General features: G+C 33.3%; 4 protein-coding genes across 6 annotated transcripts; 3 read left to right on the forward strand and 1 right to left on the reverse strand.

The window, feature by feature from the left end:
• The first annotated feature begins 247 nt into the window (after window positions 1-247).
• LOC103871721 (cinnamoyl-CoA reductase 1) lies at window positions 248-2,207 on the forward strand. The gene is made up of 5 exons (XM_009149997.3): window positions 248-490; window positions 910-1,079; window positions 1,157-1,348; window positions 1,430-1,779; window positions 1,877-2,207. The coding sequence occupies exons 1-5, from the start codon at window positions 373-375 to the stop codon at window positions 2,013-2,015; spliced, it is 969 nt and encodes a 322-aa protein (XP_009148245.1). The 5' UTR covers window positions 248-372; the 3' UTR covers window positions 2,016-2,207.
• A 588-nt stretch (window positions 2,208-2,795) lies between these two features.
• LOC103871723 (tetraketide alpha-pyrone reductase 1) lies at window positions 2,796-5,169 on the forward strand. 2 transcript variants are annotated; one of them, XM_009149999.2, is made up of 5 exons: window positions 2,796-3,053; window positions 3,890-4,059; window positions 4,165-4,350; window positions 4,427-4,779; window positions 4,858-5,157. In XM_009149999.2, exons 1-5 carry the CDS (start codon window positions 2,936-2,938, stop codon window positions 4,895-4,897), a joined length of 867 nt encoding a protein of 288 aa, XP_009148247.1. In that variant the 5' UTR covers window positions 2,796-2,935; the 3' UTR covers window positions 4,898-5,157. The 2 variants fall into 2 exon arrangements, with proteins under 2 accessions (XP_009148247.1, XP_009148246.1); XM_009149998.3 differs by having other exon boundaries at window positions 2,797-3,053; window positions 4,878-5,169.
• A 236-nt stretch (window positions 5,170-5,405) lies between these two features.
• LOC103871724 lies at window positions 5,406-6,535 on the reverse strand. Its single transcript, XM_009150000.3, has one exon. It carries the CDS (start codon window positions 6,344-6,346, stop codon window positions 5,624-5,626), a length of 723 nt encoding a protein of 240 aa, XP_009148248.1. The 5' UTR covers window positions 6,347-6,535; the 3' UTR covers window positions 5,406-5,623.
• Window positions 6,536-13,043: 6,508 nt separating this feature from the next.
• Window positions 13,044-17,288, forward strand: LOC103871725 (transcription factor PIF3). Of its 2 annotated transcripts, none has more exons than XM_009150001.3 (7): window positions 13,044-14,537; window positions 14,895-14,995; window positions 15,083-15,866; window positions 15,947-16,054; window positions 16,139-16,204; window positions 16,552-16,617; window positions 16,686-17,288. In XM_009150001.3, the coding sequence occupies exons 1-7, from the start codon at window positions 14,460-14,462 to the stop codon at window positions 17,073-17,075; spliced, it is 1,593 nt and encodes a 530-aa protein (XP_009148249.1). In that variant the 5' UTR covers window positions 13,044-14,459; the 3' UTR covers window positions 17,076-17,288. The 2 variants fall into 2 exon arrangements, with proteins under 2 accessions (XP_009148249.1, XP_009148251.1); XM_009150003.3 differs by having other exon boundaries at window positions 13,050-14,537; window positions 14,901-14,995; window positions 16,686-17,203.
• The last annotated feature ends 214 nt before the right edge of the window (window positions 17,289-17,502 follow it).

Raw genomic sequence — 17,502 nt, forward strand, 5'->3', positions numbered from 1 at the left:
AAGTAGCCCAATTGTGGATTAAATTCTTTTCATATGCCAATTTACTATACTAGTAAGAAGAATTTGGTCACATATTTAGATTTTATTCTTTTGCCAAACATATTAAAATTTTGTAATCATAAACGTGTCAGATACATAACCAGTTCAGATTCAAACTCCTGTTATTTACTAAGACGGAATTAAAATTCTAATCAACTTCTTAGCATTAAGATTATGAAACGGTCGAAAGCAATGTAGAATTCATTACATCCACACGTTAAAACAGTCCAAAAGATGCACGACCACTCACTTTATCGCCTAATAGATACGGTATTTGACCAACATTACAAAACTTATTAATGAACTTATCCCTTCTCTTCATCTAAAAGAGAGATGAACGGCGGAGGAAAGGTGGTCTGCGTCACCGGAGCTTCCGGTTACATAGCTTCTTGGATTGTTAAGCTTTTGCTCCTCCGTGGCTACACCGTCAGAGCTACCGTTCAAAACCCAAGTTTGTTTCCTCCTCTCTTATCCAAGCCACGAGACTGCATTTCTTGGGGATGATTAAAAGTAGCTGAACACACATAAACGGGAGATTCTAATGCATGTCTTTTTACCTAAAACACCAAAATACATTTCCAGTTATAAATCATAAAGTTCAAACTGATATTTCTTTGATTAGTTACTTCTATTTTATTTTACTATCACTGGTACCATTTTTCTTATATATGTGTTTTGCTGAATGATGACATTTCAGCCTTTCCCAAAAACGGAGCATCTACTTTGTTTTTCTTTAATTCTACGCATTTGATTAAATTATACTCCTATTAATTACGGAATTTTTTAATCCTCTCCAAAGCATCGATCAGTAGTAAGACTTGTAGAGTTGCATTTTGACGACATATGTATATGTTATATTTTTTTCATTAGCGGACACGGCGGAAACAGAACATCTTCTTGCACTTGAGGGTGCAAAAGAAAGACTAAAACTGTTCAAAGCAGATCTTTTGGAAGATTGTTCCTTCGAGAAAGCTATCGAAGGTTGTGACGCTGTCTTTCATACAGCTTCTCCGGTTAAATTCATCGTCACGGATCCTCAGGTTTGCTATGGAACTTGCAAATTTTACTATTAATTTAACAGAACAGTCCTAAAGCAAATTTATTAAAATGTTATCAGACTGAGCTAATAGATCCAGCCGTAAAGGGTACTCTTAACGTCCTTAACACATGCAAGAAAACTTCCTCCGTCAAAAGAGTCATTGTAACATCGTCCACTGCTGCGGTTCTTGTTCGTCAACCCCCTTTGGAGCCAAACGATGTGGTGGACGAGACTTTCTTCTCTGATCCAAGTGTTTGCATGGAAAGAAAGGTCCTTTGGATTTTTTTTTGTGACATATCAATTTTGAGAATTAGATTAATAAATTCTTACATGTTTCTCGTTCCTCTTCAGTTATGGTATCCACTCTCCAAAACACTGGCAGAGAATGTAGCATGGCAATTTGCTAAAGACAACGGAATGGACATGGTCGTGGTAAATCCAGGATTTATAATCGGCCCACTTTTGCAACCAACCCTTAACTTTTCGGTAGAGATCATTGTGGATATGGTAAAGGGTAAGAACCCTTTCAACTGTAGATACTACAGCTTCGTGGACGTGAGAGATGTTGCTTTGGCTCATGTCAAAGCGTTGGAGACTCCTTCCGCCAATGGTAGATACATAATCAGCGGCCCGAGTGTGACGATAAACCACATTAAAGAGACTATGCGTGAATTATTTCCAAAATTGTGTATTGATGATACGTGAGTTCTCTATCCATTTCATCCTTATTAATCATCATACCATAAACTTAATCAAGGAGATTACCAAGAAACATAACATCTTTTGACTTTGTTTTAGGAATGGAGAAGGTCTGATGGATGGAGTCAATTGCACAATATGTGTGGATAAAGTGAAGAATTTGGGAGTTGAGTTCACTCCTCTCAAATCAAGCCTTAGAGATACTATCATTAGCCTTAAAGAAAAGTGGCTCTTATGAGAATATGATCACGTTAATATATGTATTACAACTTCTATATTAGTAATTATTGGATGCATTTAAGTTGTGGACGTGAGAGATGTTGCCCCTCTCATGTCAAAGCACTCATGGTACATGCACCCAATTGTAGATTGTGACGTCAAATGACATATGGGAATGTTTTGAGCGAATTCTTCAATAAGTTTGCAGAGTCTTGCTCATCTAGATTTTAGATTCTAATAGACCAAAAATACGTTGAAAAAATAGACCTTAAATACTGTTGAAGATGTCTCATCCATCTATGAATTTTATAAAGAATATAAGTAGCCTAATTATGGATTAAATTATTTTTAAATTCCAACTTACTATACTAGTAAGAGCATGATTATTGGTTAGAAACCATGATAGTGTCTAAGAAAATTAATATTATATTTGTTTACTTATGTTTATTTATAATGGACTGACATCTGTTGTTGGAAGTTTTAAACATATTGTTAAAAGTTTTGCGATAAAAGCTTTTGTCTATTCTCTTTTATAATTTAACTATTTTTTCTTTTTCTTAAATAATGAATACTCCCTCGAGATATTGCCAATGGAGCTACTCTAAGAAGTTTGGTCACATATTTAGTTAATTTAATATTTTAAATCTTTTGCCAAACTTATTAAAAATTTGTAATATTAAACGTGTCAAATACGTAACCAATTCTTATTCAAACTCCTGTTATTTATTAAAAATGAAATAATTTTTTTAATCAACTTCTTAGCATTTAAGATTATGAAACGGTCGAAAGCAATGTAGAATTCATTACATCCACACGTAACACGTTAAAACAGTCCAAAAGATGCACGACCACTCACTTTGTCTCCTAATATACACGTATTTGACCAACATTACAAGACTTATCAATTAACTTCTCTTCTTCTCTTCATCTGAACGAGAGATGAACTGTGGAGGAAAAGTGGTATGCGTCACCGGAGCTTCCGGTTACATAGCTTCTTGGATTGTTAAGCTTTTGCTCCTCCGTGGCTACACCGTCAGGGCTACCGTTAGAAACCCAAGTTTGTTCCCTCCTTTTCTCTTTTCCATTATCTGAATATATCATCTTTTTACAATGTTAGATATATACGGAATATGTAGGATATATTTCTAACATATAGAAGTAAAACACTAAAATTCATATTCAATTCTTAACATAAAATTATGAAAAGATAAAGTTAGTTAATTATAAGAAATATAAGATTATTTTTACATTTTTGTTTTATTTATACTTTAAAAAGAAAATTAATTAATTATAATTAGTTTTTCTTTTAATTTTTTATACAACTAACTTAATTTTAATAAAAAATATGTTTAATTAATTATATATTTTGTCTTATACGTCGAAACACATCCATCATATTCACACTTATGTACCATAATAACTTCATAGTTAAAAAATTATGTGAGAAATTTTTTTTTCTCTAAATCTCTTTTAAACTCTAAACAAAATAAATTTGTATCATATTTTTTACACATGTCACAATTTTAAAAATTTATTGACATATGTCGCAATCATGTTAATTAACAATTCTGAAGAACTAAATTGGATATACAATCTTAAAAATTTATTGAACATGTCGTAATCATATTAATTAATAATTTTGAAAAACCAAGATTTATATAATAATATATATTGTGTTTTGTTGAAAAATGACTTTCAGTTTTTCCAAATATCGAGACATATACTTAATTTTTTATTTACTTCTACGCTTTTAAGTGTTTCCACTCTTTTTCTTAAAGTGTTTCCACTATTTTACTTACATAGCTAAATATACATAATTTCTAATTTTCTCCAGTCAGTAAGACTTGTAGAGTTGCATTTTGAAGACATACATGTTACAATTTTTTTCATTAGCGGACAAGGCGAAAACAGAACATCTTCTTGCTCTTGAGGGTGCAAAAGAAAGACTTCAACTGTTCAAAGCAGATCTTTTGGAAGAATGTTCCTTCGAGCAAGCTATCCAAGGTTGTGACGCTGTCTTCCATACGGCTTCTCCCGTTAAGTACATCGTCACGGATCCTCAGGTTTGTCGTGGGAATTGCAATTTTTTTTACTATTAAATAGCAGAACGGTTTCTAACGTTCTAAAAGGTCGAAATCATATTTATCAAAATGCTTTTTATTTATCAGACGGAGCTAATAGATCCAGCCGTAAAGGGCACTATTAACGTACTTAATACATGCAAGAAAACTTCATCCGTAAAAAGAGTCATTTTAACATCGTCCACGGCTGCGGTTCTTGTTCGTCCTTTGGAGCCAAACGACGTGGTGGACGAGACTTTCTTCTCTGATCCAAGTGTCTGCACCGAATTAAAGGTCCTTTAAATTTGTTGTTACATACTTACATATCAATTTTCGATTATCTTCTTTCACATTTCCTTTTCTTCTCCAGTTATGGTATCCACTCTCCAAAACTTTGGCAGAGAATGCAGCTTGGCAATTTACCAAAGACAATGGAATGGACATGGTCGTGATAATTCCAGGATTTGTAATCGGGCCACTTTTGCAACCAACCCTTAATTTTTCGGATGGATTCATTGTGGATATGATAAATGGTAAAAACCCTTTCAACTGTATAAACTACAGGTTCGTGGACGTGAGAGATGTTGCCTTGGCTCATGTCAAAGCGTTGGAGATTCCTTCGGCCAATGGCAGATACCTCATTGATGGCCCAAGCATGATGACAATATACGAAATTAGAGAGACTATGCGTGAATTATTTCCAGATTTGTGTATTGCTGATATGTGAGTTCTCTATCCATTTCATCTTTGCTAATCAATCATCACAAACTTAACCAAAGGTATTATTACCGAATGTGTAAGATCATTTGACTTTGTTTTAGGAATGGAGAAAGTGAGATGAAAGACATCATGACGAAAGAAATTATTTACGAAGTGTGTGTGGAGAAAGTGAAGAATTTGGGAATTGAGTTCACTCCTCTCAAGTCCAGCCTTACAGATACTATCATTAGTCTCAAAGACAAATGTCTCTTATGAGAATATGATCATGTTTCATAAATGTATTTACAACATGTATTACTGGATGTATTTAAACCCCAGAGATGTTGCCTCTTAATCTTATCAAGTCAAAACACTCGTGGTACATGCAGCTAATGGTGAATCTTTTTAGCGATTTTTTCCATGTGTTTAGTCTTGCTCATCTAGATTTCCAATCTTAATAGACCATATATATATATATATACTTAATTAGAATATATATTTTTGATCTTGCTTTAAGGCGATTAAAAACAGTGATTCATAAGCTATGCGTTGAGAAAGTGAAGAGTTTGGCTGCTGAGTTCAAACTGCTCTTAGAGATACCAATGAAAGCCTCAAAGACAAAACCTCTAAAGCGACGAACGAAGAGACACAAGATGAAGCAATTAAAATTAGAAATCTAACACTTTCACACTGTTCCACATACTCCTACACATAGCAAACAAACCCAAAAAGAAACTGAAAAAACAAGGAGACCACTTACACAAATCTACACTAAAACCCGAAACATAATATGCCAAGCTTGAACCTTTTTTTTCACAAACAAGACAAAAGATACATCAAGTTATTCACTGATACCATTCAAAAGCAATCACTTCTCTTGCTTAACTTGCACTACAGACGAACTCGGTTTCTTGACTTGGGCGGTGGCTGTGGCAGAGCTCTCAACCTGTTTCAAACCACCATTCGAAGCAGGACTCTGTTTCGGTTTCTGATCTCTATTCTCGGAGGGCTTCGAAACGGCCAACTTAGCCTTCTCGTCGAGCTTAAGCACGTCCTCAAGAGCCTCCCGCGCTCTCTTCTTCGCCACGGCGGCATCTTTCCCTTTCCGCTCAGCTTCGCTTCTGAAGAAAGTAACGGCCTTGCTCATCGACGAGGCCGCGATCTTCGCGGCGCACAGGAAGGCCTCCGAGAGGGCTTTATCCATGCACCGAGCGCCGTTTTCGTCGACGGTGGGGCGGAAGAAGGAGAAGCCGTCGGGGTCGCGGCACGGAGGACAGCGGTAAGGAGGGGACTTGGCGTCTCCCGCGCAGTGGATGTGAGTGACGGAGTTGCAATCGTTGCAGGAGACGCGGCGGGACTGGTGCGGCGGGGAGGAGTCGTAGAAGGCGAAGCAGGTGGGGCAAAACGACGCCGGGTGGTTGCGGAGGAGGCAGTGCGTGCAGTAGAAGCGGAGGATGCCGCGGAGACGAGCCGAGTGTATGACCCAGGAGTCTTGGCGTTTGCAACCGCCGCACGTCTCCGGGGAAATCGCCCCCGCCGCCGTATCAGGCGACTCCGAAGTTGAGGTCGCCGTGGAGGAGGGGAGGTTCATGGTTGTCTCTGTCTGCGGTTTGGGGGAAAATTAGGGTTTACTCAATCGAGAGGAAGAGAGAAAGCTAAAATCGATTTCTTACTAAAAGGCTTTCTAAATGGGCTCGATTTATTGGGCTTCTATTTCTGATTTACGGAGAGAAAGGAGCTAACAAATGGGCCGATGAAATGTACAAAAACGTAAGATTTCAATGGGCCGATGAATCAGATTCAACGGTAAAAACTCTATAAACTAATTAATGATGTTTGGACTTTGATATTTTACTAATTTATAAAGTTATTAATTTACCAAAGATTTATTTTTTATATTTTTCTATTTCAAAATATATTTTTCCTAAAATAAAAATATATTTAATTTTAATATATATACATTAATTAAATTTTTGAAATTCTATATAAATGTAGTTTTAGATATAATTTTACTAAACCTCATCAAAATATATTAAATGTTAAAAAAATATAAAGATGACTCCATTGTAAATATATAACAAACAATATAATAGTTTGTTTGTACTTATATAAAATTTATATACATATAGATTAGGGTGTTTTTCAAAACCAACCCATATTTTCAAGTCAAATCCAAAACCAACCCTTTTTTTTTGTCCATACTATTCATCAATAAAATTTCCATACTATCTTTATGTTTTTGAATTATTCACAAAATTGCCATTTTTATTTATTTTTTTATTAATTTCGAAATTAACAAAAAATCAAATACACCCTAACCATTTCTTCTTATTTACAAAAATGCCATCATCATCAATTTTTCCAACCACCATGAACCACCATTTTTGAGCTCTAAAGCTCTAGAATTCAATTTTCAACCACTTTTTTTCTCATTATAACCCAAAAAACTTCATTTTCTCTCATCTCCTCTACATTTCCATCTAAAAAACTCTCATAACTATCATTTTCATAATCACAAACTTCATATTTTCGAGTTTCTTCATTAGTGAATCGTTAAAGATGCTTCTTTTTGCTCATATTTGGAGTTTGGACGGTTGAAAAGGTTGGAAACAAGCTTTACACATGAAAAATGTAACTATTTACATGGTTTTCGTTCTTTTTCAGATCTGTGTCGCGACGGTAGACTGTTTTGTATGTCTACGCCTCCGTGGAGACTTACGATGCAGTCTATTTGTCAACGCACGGGTTAGTTTTGCAATTGAGCAGACAAATTTTTTTTCTAACGCAGACTTCCCCAGTAGTCTCCGTCTTTACCTTTGACAACAAAAATAAAACTTTCGGTAGACTTACTAAGACGTCTACCTAAAAGAGGTTAGTTTTTCATTTGACCGAACTTTTGACTTTTCAAAATAGACTTCAACGGAAGTCTACAAAATGTAGACTGCCAACAAAGTCTATAAAAGGTCAGTTTTGCATTTGACCAAAACTTTGACTTCGTGGAATAGGTTAGTTTTGTGTTTGACCAAAAAGTTTAAAAAGCAATCAAAAATTTATTAAATTGTAGACTTCATATGCAGTCTTCTTATCTTAAAAAAAAAATGTAGACTGCGTATAAAGTCTACTTTTTTATTTTGGTCAAATGCAAAACCAACCCGTCGGATTTGAGAGTAGACTTCACAAGAAGTCTACACACCCGTAGACGTTCATTTTAATCTACTGATTTGAAGTCAAACTTGGTCAATTGCAAAACTAACCTCTTTCAAAAAAATTCAAACATGTAGACTGCATATGAAGTCTAGTTCTGAAAGTCAAATCTTGGATGAATTCTGGTCAATTGCAAAAAGTAACCTTTTTAAATTGTAGACTGAAATGAAAGTCTACATGTACAAAATTACAACTTTTATTCAACTATAGAAAGCAACCCGTAAAATGGTCAATTGCAAAAACCAACCCAAAGAGTAGACCTATTTGACAGTCTACGTCTGTAAACTGAAAAGAACGTCAACATCTTCAGAGACTAAATATTAAGTCTTCATAGAAAAATCTATAAAAATGTGAATTTGTGTATTATTCATTAAATTTTTTCTAGTTTTTTTGTTTGACAGTGTGTGTTAGTTAATCCTAATGGGTTTGAGTGATTTTGAAAATAATTTTTTTTTTATAATTATGAAGGTATAATTCATTTGATTTGACAATGTTGTTAGCTAATAATTGTAGACGTATTTCTAAGTCTTCGTTTATAGTTTTGCTAGTAAGGCTGAGCTTGTTTCAAAGCTGAAGTCGGTGACTGTGGAATATAATTTTACATTTTCAGCATATAAGACAACAAAAACTCTGTATGTGGCTAAGTGTCGTGTTCAAGGATGTGGTTGGAAACTTAGAGCGAGTGTGAAGTATGGGCCAAAGACATTTTGGGTGACAAAATATTCGAAAAAGATGAAGAATCGGAAAGGTTGAAGAATGTTCCTTGTGCATGATGGCTGTACACATGGTAAACTTCTTGAAATGACACAAGAAGATTATGATCTGGACAACAAAATTGAGAAGATGGTGCTAACCTATTCCTTACCAAACATCATTTAAAACAAATGACTCCGAATAGGAATATACTCCTCTTATGCCTGTCACGAATAATCGACAAGTACGGAACTTGATCGAGTTATCTAAGACACACTTTGTACGCCTTTGTGTATCAAGCCTGCGCCAATACACTAAAAAAATTTGGATTGACTATATGTTAAATAATAAGTGTAGACGTTTTTGTAAATCTACAAATGTAGACTGCAGTTGAAGTCTACGTCGTAAATTCTATTAAAAGTGTATTTGTGTATTATTCATCATATTTTTTCATGATTTAATTATTTTACAGTGTATGTTAGTAAAATTTTAATGGTCTTGGATGAATTTCACAATTTAATGTGTTATAATTATACACTTGATACTTATTGCAAATTGTTTTGATTAGTATTATTCTTGAAAATTTTTGGGAAAATTTTGTATAGATTTTCTTCTTCTCACATGTGTGTTAGTTATTATTTTAGCTTATGGTGGTTTTACTTGTTTGGTTGGTTAGATCTTGTGAAAAAATTGATATCTAACAAAAAATTAATAATATCATACAAGTGAAAACAACTAAAAATGAATACAATGTTTATAGATTATGCATTAAAAAATTATTTAAAAATTAATATTTTATTATGAAAGTTATTACAGAGCAATATATTAAAAAGTATTCTTGAGTATGTTTGATTTTTCATAATCTTGATGCTTCAAATAAAGTCTTGGAAAAAGTACCTGCCAAATAAGATAGAGTTATGAGAAAAACATAAGATAAAAAATAAAATCATATTTTAGTAGACTTTTTATTAAGTCTACGTAAAGTTATTGTTTAGTAGACTTTAGTTGAAGTCTACACTAATGGAAAATTTTCATATTTAAAAGTGTGCATTTAGAAAATTTGAAAATACTTTGTTCTGGAAAATATTTCAAAAATGGTTTTTTGTCATCCTTGTAACAAAGCAAAAAGATAATGTATGAATCTATAAATTTAGTTCATTATAAACACAAAATATCTTATAATGAATATATGGAAAGCTTACATTTTTGGGAAGATGATTTGAAAATATTGGAAGAGAATACCTGCAAAATAAAATAAAATTTTAAAAAATAAGATAAAAATTAAAATCATATTTGAGTAAACTTCTAATGAAATTTGCTTAAAATTCAAGGCTAGTAGACTTCATTTGAAGTCTACCAGCCGTAAGTTTTAAGTAGATTTCAAATGAAGTCTACTCTATCAAAAAAAATAGATCTGAAAAATAATACATTAAAAATATGAAATAAGTTTAAATCTAAAAAACTTTTAAAAATATGATTTAATAGACAAAATAGTTATAAATTAAAGACATATTAATATGAATTTTAATATGTAACTTTATTTGAATATAAATACTAGAACACATATTTTAAATCTATAGATGTAAACCTTACATTTCTAGGAGGAGAAGAGAACAACTATGGAAGAAAATACCTGCAAAATAAGATAAAATTATTAAAAAACATAGAAAAAAAATTAAAGTCATATTTTTGTAGACTTCCAATGAAGTCTGCTTAAACTTTATGGTTTAGTAAACTTCATATGAAGTCTGCAAGCTTTAGTAAACTTCTTTAGAAGTCTACACTGTCTGATAATTTTCAGATCTGAAAAAATCTATATATTTTGAAATGTGAAAATAATTTTAAATCTGAAAATACTTTACATAATATAATTTATAAGGTAAACTAGTAGCAAATTAATGTAGAGAGCTTGATCTATAAATTTATTTGAATATAAACATGTAAATACATATTTAAAATCTATTAATCTAAAACTTACATTTTTAGAGGAGATGATGAAATCCATGAGTGATAATACCTACCAAAAAAAGATAATATTGTGAGAAATAAACATAAAATACACATTTAAAATCTATAGATCTAAAACTTACATTTTTTAAAGGAGAAGATGAAAACCATGAATCATAATATCTAAAATGACAAGAAAATATTGTGAGAAAGACTTGAGAAAATTTTAGAGAGAAAGAAGATAATGAGAGAGATTTAGAAACAATTGAGAGAATTTTAGAGAGAAGAGAGAAAGTTTTAGAGAGAAGGGAGAGAGTTTTAAGAACTTGTGCAGCCACTTTAGAGAGAGATTGAATAAATTTTGTTTATATAGGGAGACAAAAATGTAACTAGGTTAAAATTTACGATACTGTAGACTTCGTTTGAAGTCTACTAAAATTAAAATTTTGGAGTAGATCTTACTATAACATAGTAGACCTTTTTGGAAGTCTACTATAATAATTTAATTATTGTTGTTTATTCTTTATTATTTTAATAATTTTAATATATGATTTATTAAATTTATTTCTTTATTTTTTAATAGTTATAGTATATGATTTCACTTTTTTATTCTTAAGGAACTTAACTTAGTTTAAATATAATGATTTTTTGTAAAACAAATTGAAAAATATAGACTGAAAAAGACGTCTTCAGATAAATAGACTTTATTGTAGGTCTACGAAACCCTAAACCACAAATATCAAACCCTAAATGTTTTGCTTGATAATCAAAAAGTCTCATTTATACAAAATATAAACTACTAAACATTAATATGCAGATTTAAGTTAATAAAACAAAAAAAAAACAAAATCTAAAATCTAACCCTATGAAATCAACTACTAAAAGACATAACATGTTAGAACCTTTTGTTTCTAAACTATGAACATAGTCTAGCACATGATAACCAAATTAGTATATATTCTTCAAAATTGTTCGATTATATGAAATTTTAATTTATTTACTTCATATTATCCATTATATTGATGATTAATTAAAAATATCACAATAATTATTTTTATACATTTTCAAAATTAAATTAGTAGACCAAATTAGAGTGTAGACTACAAAACAAGTCTATAAAGTAGACTTCGTAGGAAGTCTATATATATGTAGACTTCTTTTATTACGTGTAGACTTCCAAAGGATAGAAACGTAAAATACATTTATGTTTTTTGTTTGGTCATAAGGGTGAAATAGTACTTTCACTACTCCTTTAGGTTGGTTTTGCATTTGACTGAAAGTGGGGTACACTTTTACATTTGACTTGAATATTTGGGTTGGTTTTAGCAAATGTCCCTATAGATTATTAATTTATAGTGTTAATGGGACCATATATTTACATAGAATTTTTATAAATTGGTGTCATATTTTAAACTGGTCCAATTTATTAATTTATAATGTGCATTAAGTTATAGAGTTTTTACTTATAGAGTTTTTATTGTACATTTGAATCTTTTCGTCTTTCTTCTTTATTACGTTTGACTTTACATTCAACTGCCACTATTGGTATCTTTTGGTCTATTTTAAAAACCTTCTGAATTTCACTTATATCATCATTTTTGGTAAAACACTTACATCATCCTTATTCCTTATGCTAATGGTATTATGGGATTTTTTTTTGGAACCAATGTATTACATTAAGTTCAAAAAAAAAAAAAAAAAAAAAAAACCAATGTATTACATTTAGCTTCGTGCTTTTGTAATATCAGCAAGATTATTGAAGAAGCACAGTATCAATCTTACATTGTCGTCGGTAGAGATATTAACTAATGTCGGCTTGGTTTTTTTATACGATCTCATACATTGAACTCACAAACAGAATTAACTTGGTTTGGTTTATAGTTGGTATTGATTAGTTTTTGGACAGTCCAAGGAAGTGGGGACATATTTGATAAAGACGCAGCAAATAATGCGTGTCAACGTGTTGAAGTTCACTGCATTTTGCATAAAGATATTATCTGTATACATTGCATACATACACTAGCAGTTTCTTTCTCAAAATATTCTGTTCTGGTCAGCATTTTGCATCAAAGGAAGCACATTCTCTACTTTTATCAATCTAGCTTGATTGTCATAGCATTAGTCACAGCCAGTTCTCTCAGCAGTCACCGCGTGTCTCGAGTGTTCTGTCACCAGTTTTAACCTTCACCATCACCATCACCATCGTCCTGAATAAGTTTTTGGATTATGATTATCACTAAAGATCCTCCAACAGATTTGCTTTTGTGTTGACGTAAAGCGACGTTTTGATATGTATATATAACACGTACCCGACCATATAAGCTGATGAATGGCCAATTCCATAAAAACATAAAATATTTTTTTTTCTAAGTTGTTATGATAGTGAGAAAAGATTGTAATTGCGTATCTTTATATTGCTTATAGTAAGAGATATCAAAACGTGTTGCGGGGGACAGGGTGTTGTCATTATTTTGATTATCGGCCTACCATATTTGCTTGGATGGGTTGTTTTTGGGTCTATATAGTTTTTATTATTTTACTCAAAATATTTTCCTTTACGTTAAGATAGGGATAAACTACAGCAATGACATCAATAATTAATGGTCCATGGCTCCATGCAATTCCAAATACGGTACTGAAATTATCCATATTGACATGCATGACTGAAATTATCCAATTTGATTTTATTTCATATTAGACAATAGACTGCTTGCTAGAAAAAAAAATATACTCAACTAAAACGAGAAATAAACCAGAAGATGCTAACATTTACATACAAACAAGGTTATGTTAAGACTTAAGAGATTTTGTAGATAGTTTAGTAAAAAATAAGAGTCGCTAGCAAAAAATATATATTTTACATATAAGAAGGGAGAACTAGATTGTAAGATAAAAGATATGCGATAAGAATTTGAATCAGTGTGAGTAAGTGTATAACACATGCCATGATTAGACAAAATCTGAATTGTTAATAAGCAAATGATTGGTTTCATTAGTTTAAATTTCAAAACTAGTTGACAACAGAAGTACATTTTATTGTATTGTAAGTAGAACCAGATGAGTTAGTCCCCAGACTTAAGGATGATTGGTATAGTAAAGACTTAAGTAATGATTAGAAAGTCAAATCTTTAATTATTGTTATGAAGATTGATAAAGGAATAGAGACAGGGTTGCTCAACCCCCACTTGGTGTGTGATGCTCTTATTTTGGCAATGTTCACATCACACGACTTTAGTGTATTACAGGCCCATGTCACTTTAAGATAAAGATAACATATTCTATACCATACTTATACTACTATTATATTTCACATGTATTAGTAGTAGACACACCATGAATTAATGGTAATAATGCAGAGGACTGTGCCACTGCCATGTAACAGAGACAGGCGATGTGTGGGTCAGTGAGAGGCAATTTGGTTCAATAATAACAACCATGACCCTCTAGGTCCCTTTCTCTTTAAGTTTCTTTCTATAACCATATGGTACATATGCAGAAACACCATCTTGTATAAAAGCATCAGTTACTTGAATTGTATTAAACCCATATGCTATAAAATAATTAATTATTAGTTTGTAAGAGTTGGGAGAAGAAAAAAAAATAGAGGAAAAGAAGGGAAAAAACAAAAACAGAGTATAAAGAGAAGAGCTAATGATTCGAGCGACGATAAAAGTTGAGTGTTCGAGAGAAGCGTCTCAGAGACTGTGAAAATTCATCAAAATCCTCTCTTACAGTGCGTGCCACGATTCGGTCCCCATCTTCTCTCTCTCTCTCTCTCTCTCTCTCTCTCTCTCTCTATGTAGTCTTCTTCTCCTCTATTCTCTCGATTCACACTCTGCATTTGGATTGATGTCTCTTTAATGCTTCGAGGATCTCGTTTTCTCTCGTCGCCGCCAGCTTCGACTTCTTCAGTTTACCGTACCCCTCTGTTTTCACAGGTCAGCGACAGTGTTAGATTTCGACTTTGATTGTTTTGTTTCTGGGTTTTTGTGGGTTCCTGTTAGGATCGAGGGAACACGACGAAAGATTTGATTTTTTTTTGTTTTGTGTCTTTTAGAGCTGAACCAGCTGATTAATTAGCTCCGAGTACTCTGTTTTTTTTTTAATCTGTGATTAAACAATTCGTTTGACTAATCATTAGCATTAATTTTTTTATATGAATCTTTCTTCTTTTTTTATAATTGCATATTGACAGAGACATTGATTTCTTTATATATTTTTTCTAATTTGGGAATTAAAGTTTCTAAATTTGGGAGCTCTGTTTCTGATCTTAAGATTGTCCTTTTTATATTCAGGATCAAGTCTCTGTCTGTAAGGGAACCACCATGCCTCTGTTTGAGCTTTTCCGGCTCGCCAACGCTAATGTTGAATATGCTCAAGACGAGAACACTTCTCCGTGAGTCCATTCACTTCTCTCTCTTCATGACTGTCTTGTTTCGAGTTCATCAGTGTCATGTTCTTTTTATTTTTCTCTTACAAACAGACCCGTGGATGAAGTTGTTGAGCTGGTTTGGGAAAACGGTCAGATCTCAACTCAAAGCCAGTCGAGCAGATCAAGAAACATCCCACCACCACAATCTATTCATCAAGCAAGAGCTAGAGAGATCGGAACTGGCCCCAAGGCCACGATGGTGGACGAGATCCCAATGTCAGTACCCTCACTAATGACCGGTTTGAGCCAAGACGATGACTTGGTTCCGTGGCTGAATCCTCATCATCAATCCCTTGATGGATATTGCTCTGATCTCTTGCATGATGTTTCTCCCGTTACCGTCAACGAGCAAGAGAGCGATGCTTTCCCGAGAAGAAACAATGGCGATGAATCAGCTCCGGCTGCTTCTTCATCTCAGTTCAACGGTTTTGATTCACATTCTCTGTATGGAACCGGTAGAGCTAAAGATCCTGTTACTCAGAGACAGGAACCGTTAGTAACTAGTAACAAGCCTGGTTTGCTCAACTTTTCGCATTTCTTACGCACGGCAGCTTTGGCTAAGACTAATAATGTCTCTAAAGAGAAGAGTCCTCAAAGCCCGCCGAATGTGTTTCAGACCAGAGTTCTTGGAGCTAAAGACAAGGTTCTCAACGAGCCTAAGGATAATAACCAAAAGACTTGCTTAGTTTCAGAAGACTCAAATAGAAAAGAGCAAGAGAGTGAAAAGGCTGTTGTGTGTTCTTCTGTTGGGTCTGGTAATAGTCTCGATGGACCTTCTGAAAGTCCTTTAAAAAGAAAGCGTTTGGATGTTCAGGACATTGAGTGTCATAGTGAAGTAAGTTTTTATACTCATTTTATCATTTGATGCACATTTGAAATCTTGTTTATTTCTCTTGTTCAATATTGTTTGAGTAGGATGTTGAGGGAGAATCAGGAGATGGAAGAAAAGAAACAGCTCCATCTCGAACAGGCATTGGTTCAAAGAGAAGCCGCTCGGCTGAAGTGCATAATCTGTCTGAAAGGGTGAGTGAGTGTGAGTGAATGTCCAAAATTTACAAAAAAGGATTGTTCTGTTTGGTAACAGACTTACTGTCCTGAAATTTTCAGAGACGGCGTGATAGGATTAACGAGAAGATGCGTGCTCTTCAAGAACTCATACCAAACTGCAACAAGGTTTAGGCTCTCTCTCATTTATACTACTTCTGTTTCGCAAAGAGTGTCACTTTCATAGATAATCAGACAATCGACTGAAATACATTTATTTTCCTATGTAATTATATCTATTTAACATATAGTATTTGAGAAAAATAAATTTATTTATAAGATCAATGTATTTTGTAGTTAATATTAAGATTAAAGTAAAGCATATGTTGTACAGAAACTGTAAAATGACATTTTTTTGGTAACTATAAAATGTGCCACATGACACTTTTTGTGAAGTAAGAGATTATATTGTTGCAACTAGTTTTTTCGTATTCTATCAGCTTCACTAACTTGAAAGCTTTCTTTGGTTGTAAAAGGTGGACAAAGCTTCGATGCTAGATGAAGCAATCGAGTATCTAAAGTCACTTCAACTTCAAGTACAGGTAACACTCTTGCTACTCCCTTAAGAACTGATTAAAAGAAAACACACTAACTAAATAATCTCATTCAGTTCATGTCAATGGCGTCTGGTTACTACATGCCACCGGTTATGTTCCCACCGGGTATGGGGCATCATTACCAAGCAGCAGCAATGGCGATGGGCATGGGAATGCCTTATGCAATGGGCTTGCCTGATATGAGCCGTGGAGGTCCCTCTGTTAACAACGGACCACAGTTCCAGGTTCCCGGGATGCAACAACCAGTGGCCATGGCTATTCCACGTGTCTCTGCTGGTGGTTTCTTTGGTTCTTCAACGGCGGAGATGAATAAGAGTGATGATGGTTCGACTAGAGATTTATCTGGTGGTACTAAAGATCAAACGACGACAAAGGACAACAATAGCTTGAGACCGATTAAGAGAAAACAGGCGTCTTCTGATCAGTTTTGTGGATCGTTATGACATAAGCACAAACTTACGCACTGATGCATTAATTATTATCAATAGCATTCAAACAAATCAATTCTAAAACCCGCAAATACATAAAATAAATTTGTGTTCATTACATGATAAAAAAGTGTTTTGGTGCTTCTGCTGTCTGTAATTTGTGCTTGTTAATTGTAACATTATTTTAAAATGAAAAATTTGATGTTGGTAATACTATATGTTTGTGAACTTCAATGACTAAATCATATTTCCAATAACATTAGTTTTGAAAGTTCGTATATTAAAAATAAACTTTTCGAAGGTTAAAGTAGCTACAAAAGAAAAGGTGAAGCATGGACTTATGGTGAAACAAGTGTGATGGGCTTGTCAGCCCATTTCGTTAGAGACCTTTTAGAGCGTTTTTGTCTAGTTCACTTCACAAAGAAGTTATCTACTTCTCGTC

The sequence above is a fragment of the Brassica rapa genome, chromosome A06 (genome assembly GCF_000309985.2).
Source record: "Brassica rapa cultivar Chiifu-401-42 chromosome A06, CAAS_Brap_v3.01, whole genome shotgun sequence".
NCBI classification, from domain to species: Eukaryota; Viridiplantae; Streptophyta; class Magnoliopsida; order Brassicales; family Brassicaceae; genus Brassica; species Brassica rapa.

Excerpts from the sequence above, each read along its gene's own strand:
- LOC103871721 (XM_009149997.3), top strand. The coding sequence starts at position 373 with ATGAACGGCGGAGGAAAGGTGGTCTGCGTCACCGGAGCTTCCGGTTAC. Across the intron at positions 1,080-1,156 it reads TCATCGTCACGGATCCTCAG|ACTGAGCTAATAGATCCAGC; the intron begins GTTTGCTATGGA and ends AAATGTTATCAG. Across the intron at positions 1,780-1,876 it reads AAATTGTGTATTGATGATAC|GAATGGAGAAGGTCTGATGG; the intron begins GTGAGTTCTCTA and ends ACTTTGTTTTAG.
- LOC103871724 (XM_009150000.3), bottom strand. The coding sequence starts at position 6,346 with ATGAACCTCCCCTCCTCCACGGCGACCTCAACTTCGGAGTCGCCTGAT.
- LOC103871723 (XM_009149998.3), top strand. The coding sequence starts at position 2,936 with ATGAACTGTGGAGGAAAAGTGGTATGCGTCACCGGAGCTTCCGGTTAC. Across the intron at positions 3,054-3,889 it reads GGCTACCGTTAGAAACCCAA|CGGACAAGGCGAAAACAGAA; the intron begins GTTTGTTCCCTC and ends TTTTTTCATTAG. Across the intron at positions 4,060-4,164 it reads ACATCGTCACGGATCCTCAG|ACGGAGCTAATAGATCCAGC; the intron begins GTTTGTCGTGGG and ends TTTATTTATCAG.
- LOC103871725 (XM_009150001.3), top strand. The coding sequence starts at position 14,460 with ATGCTTCGAGGATCTCGTTTTCTCTCGTCGCCGCCAGCTTCGACTTCT. Across the intron at positions 14,538-14,894 it reads GTACCCCTCTGTTTTCACAG|GATCAAGTCTCTGTCTGTAA; the intron begins GTCAGCGACAGT and ends TTTTATATTCAG. Across the intron at positions 15,867-15,946 it reads ACATTGAGTGTCATAGTGAA|GATGTTGAGGGAGAATCAGG; the intron begins GTAAGTTTTTAT and ends TTGTTTGAGTAG.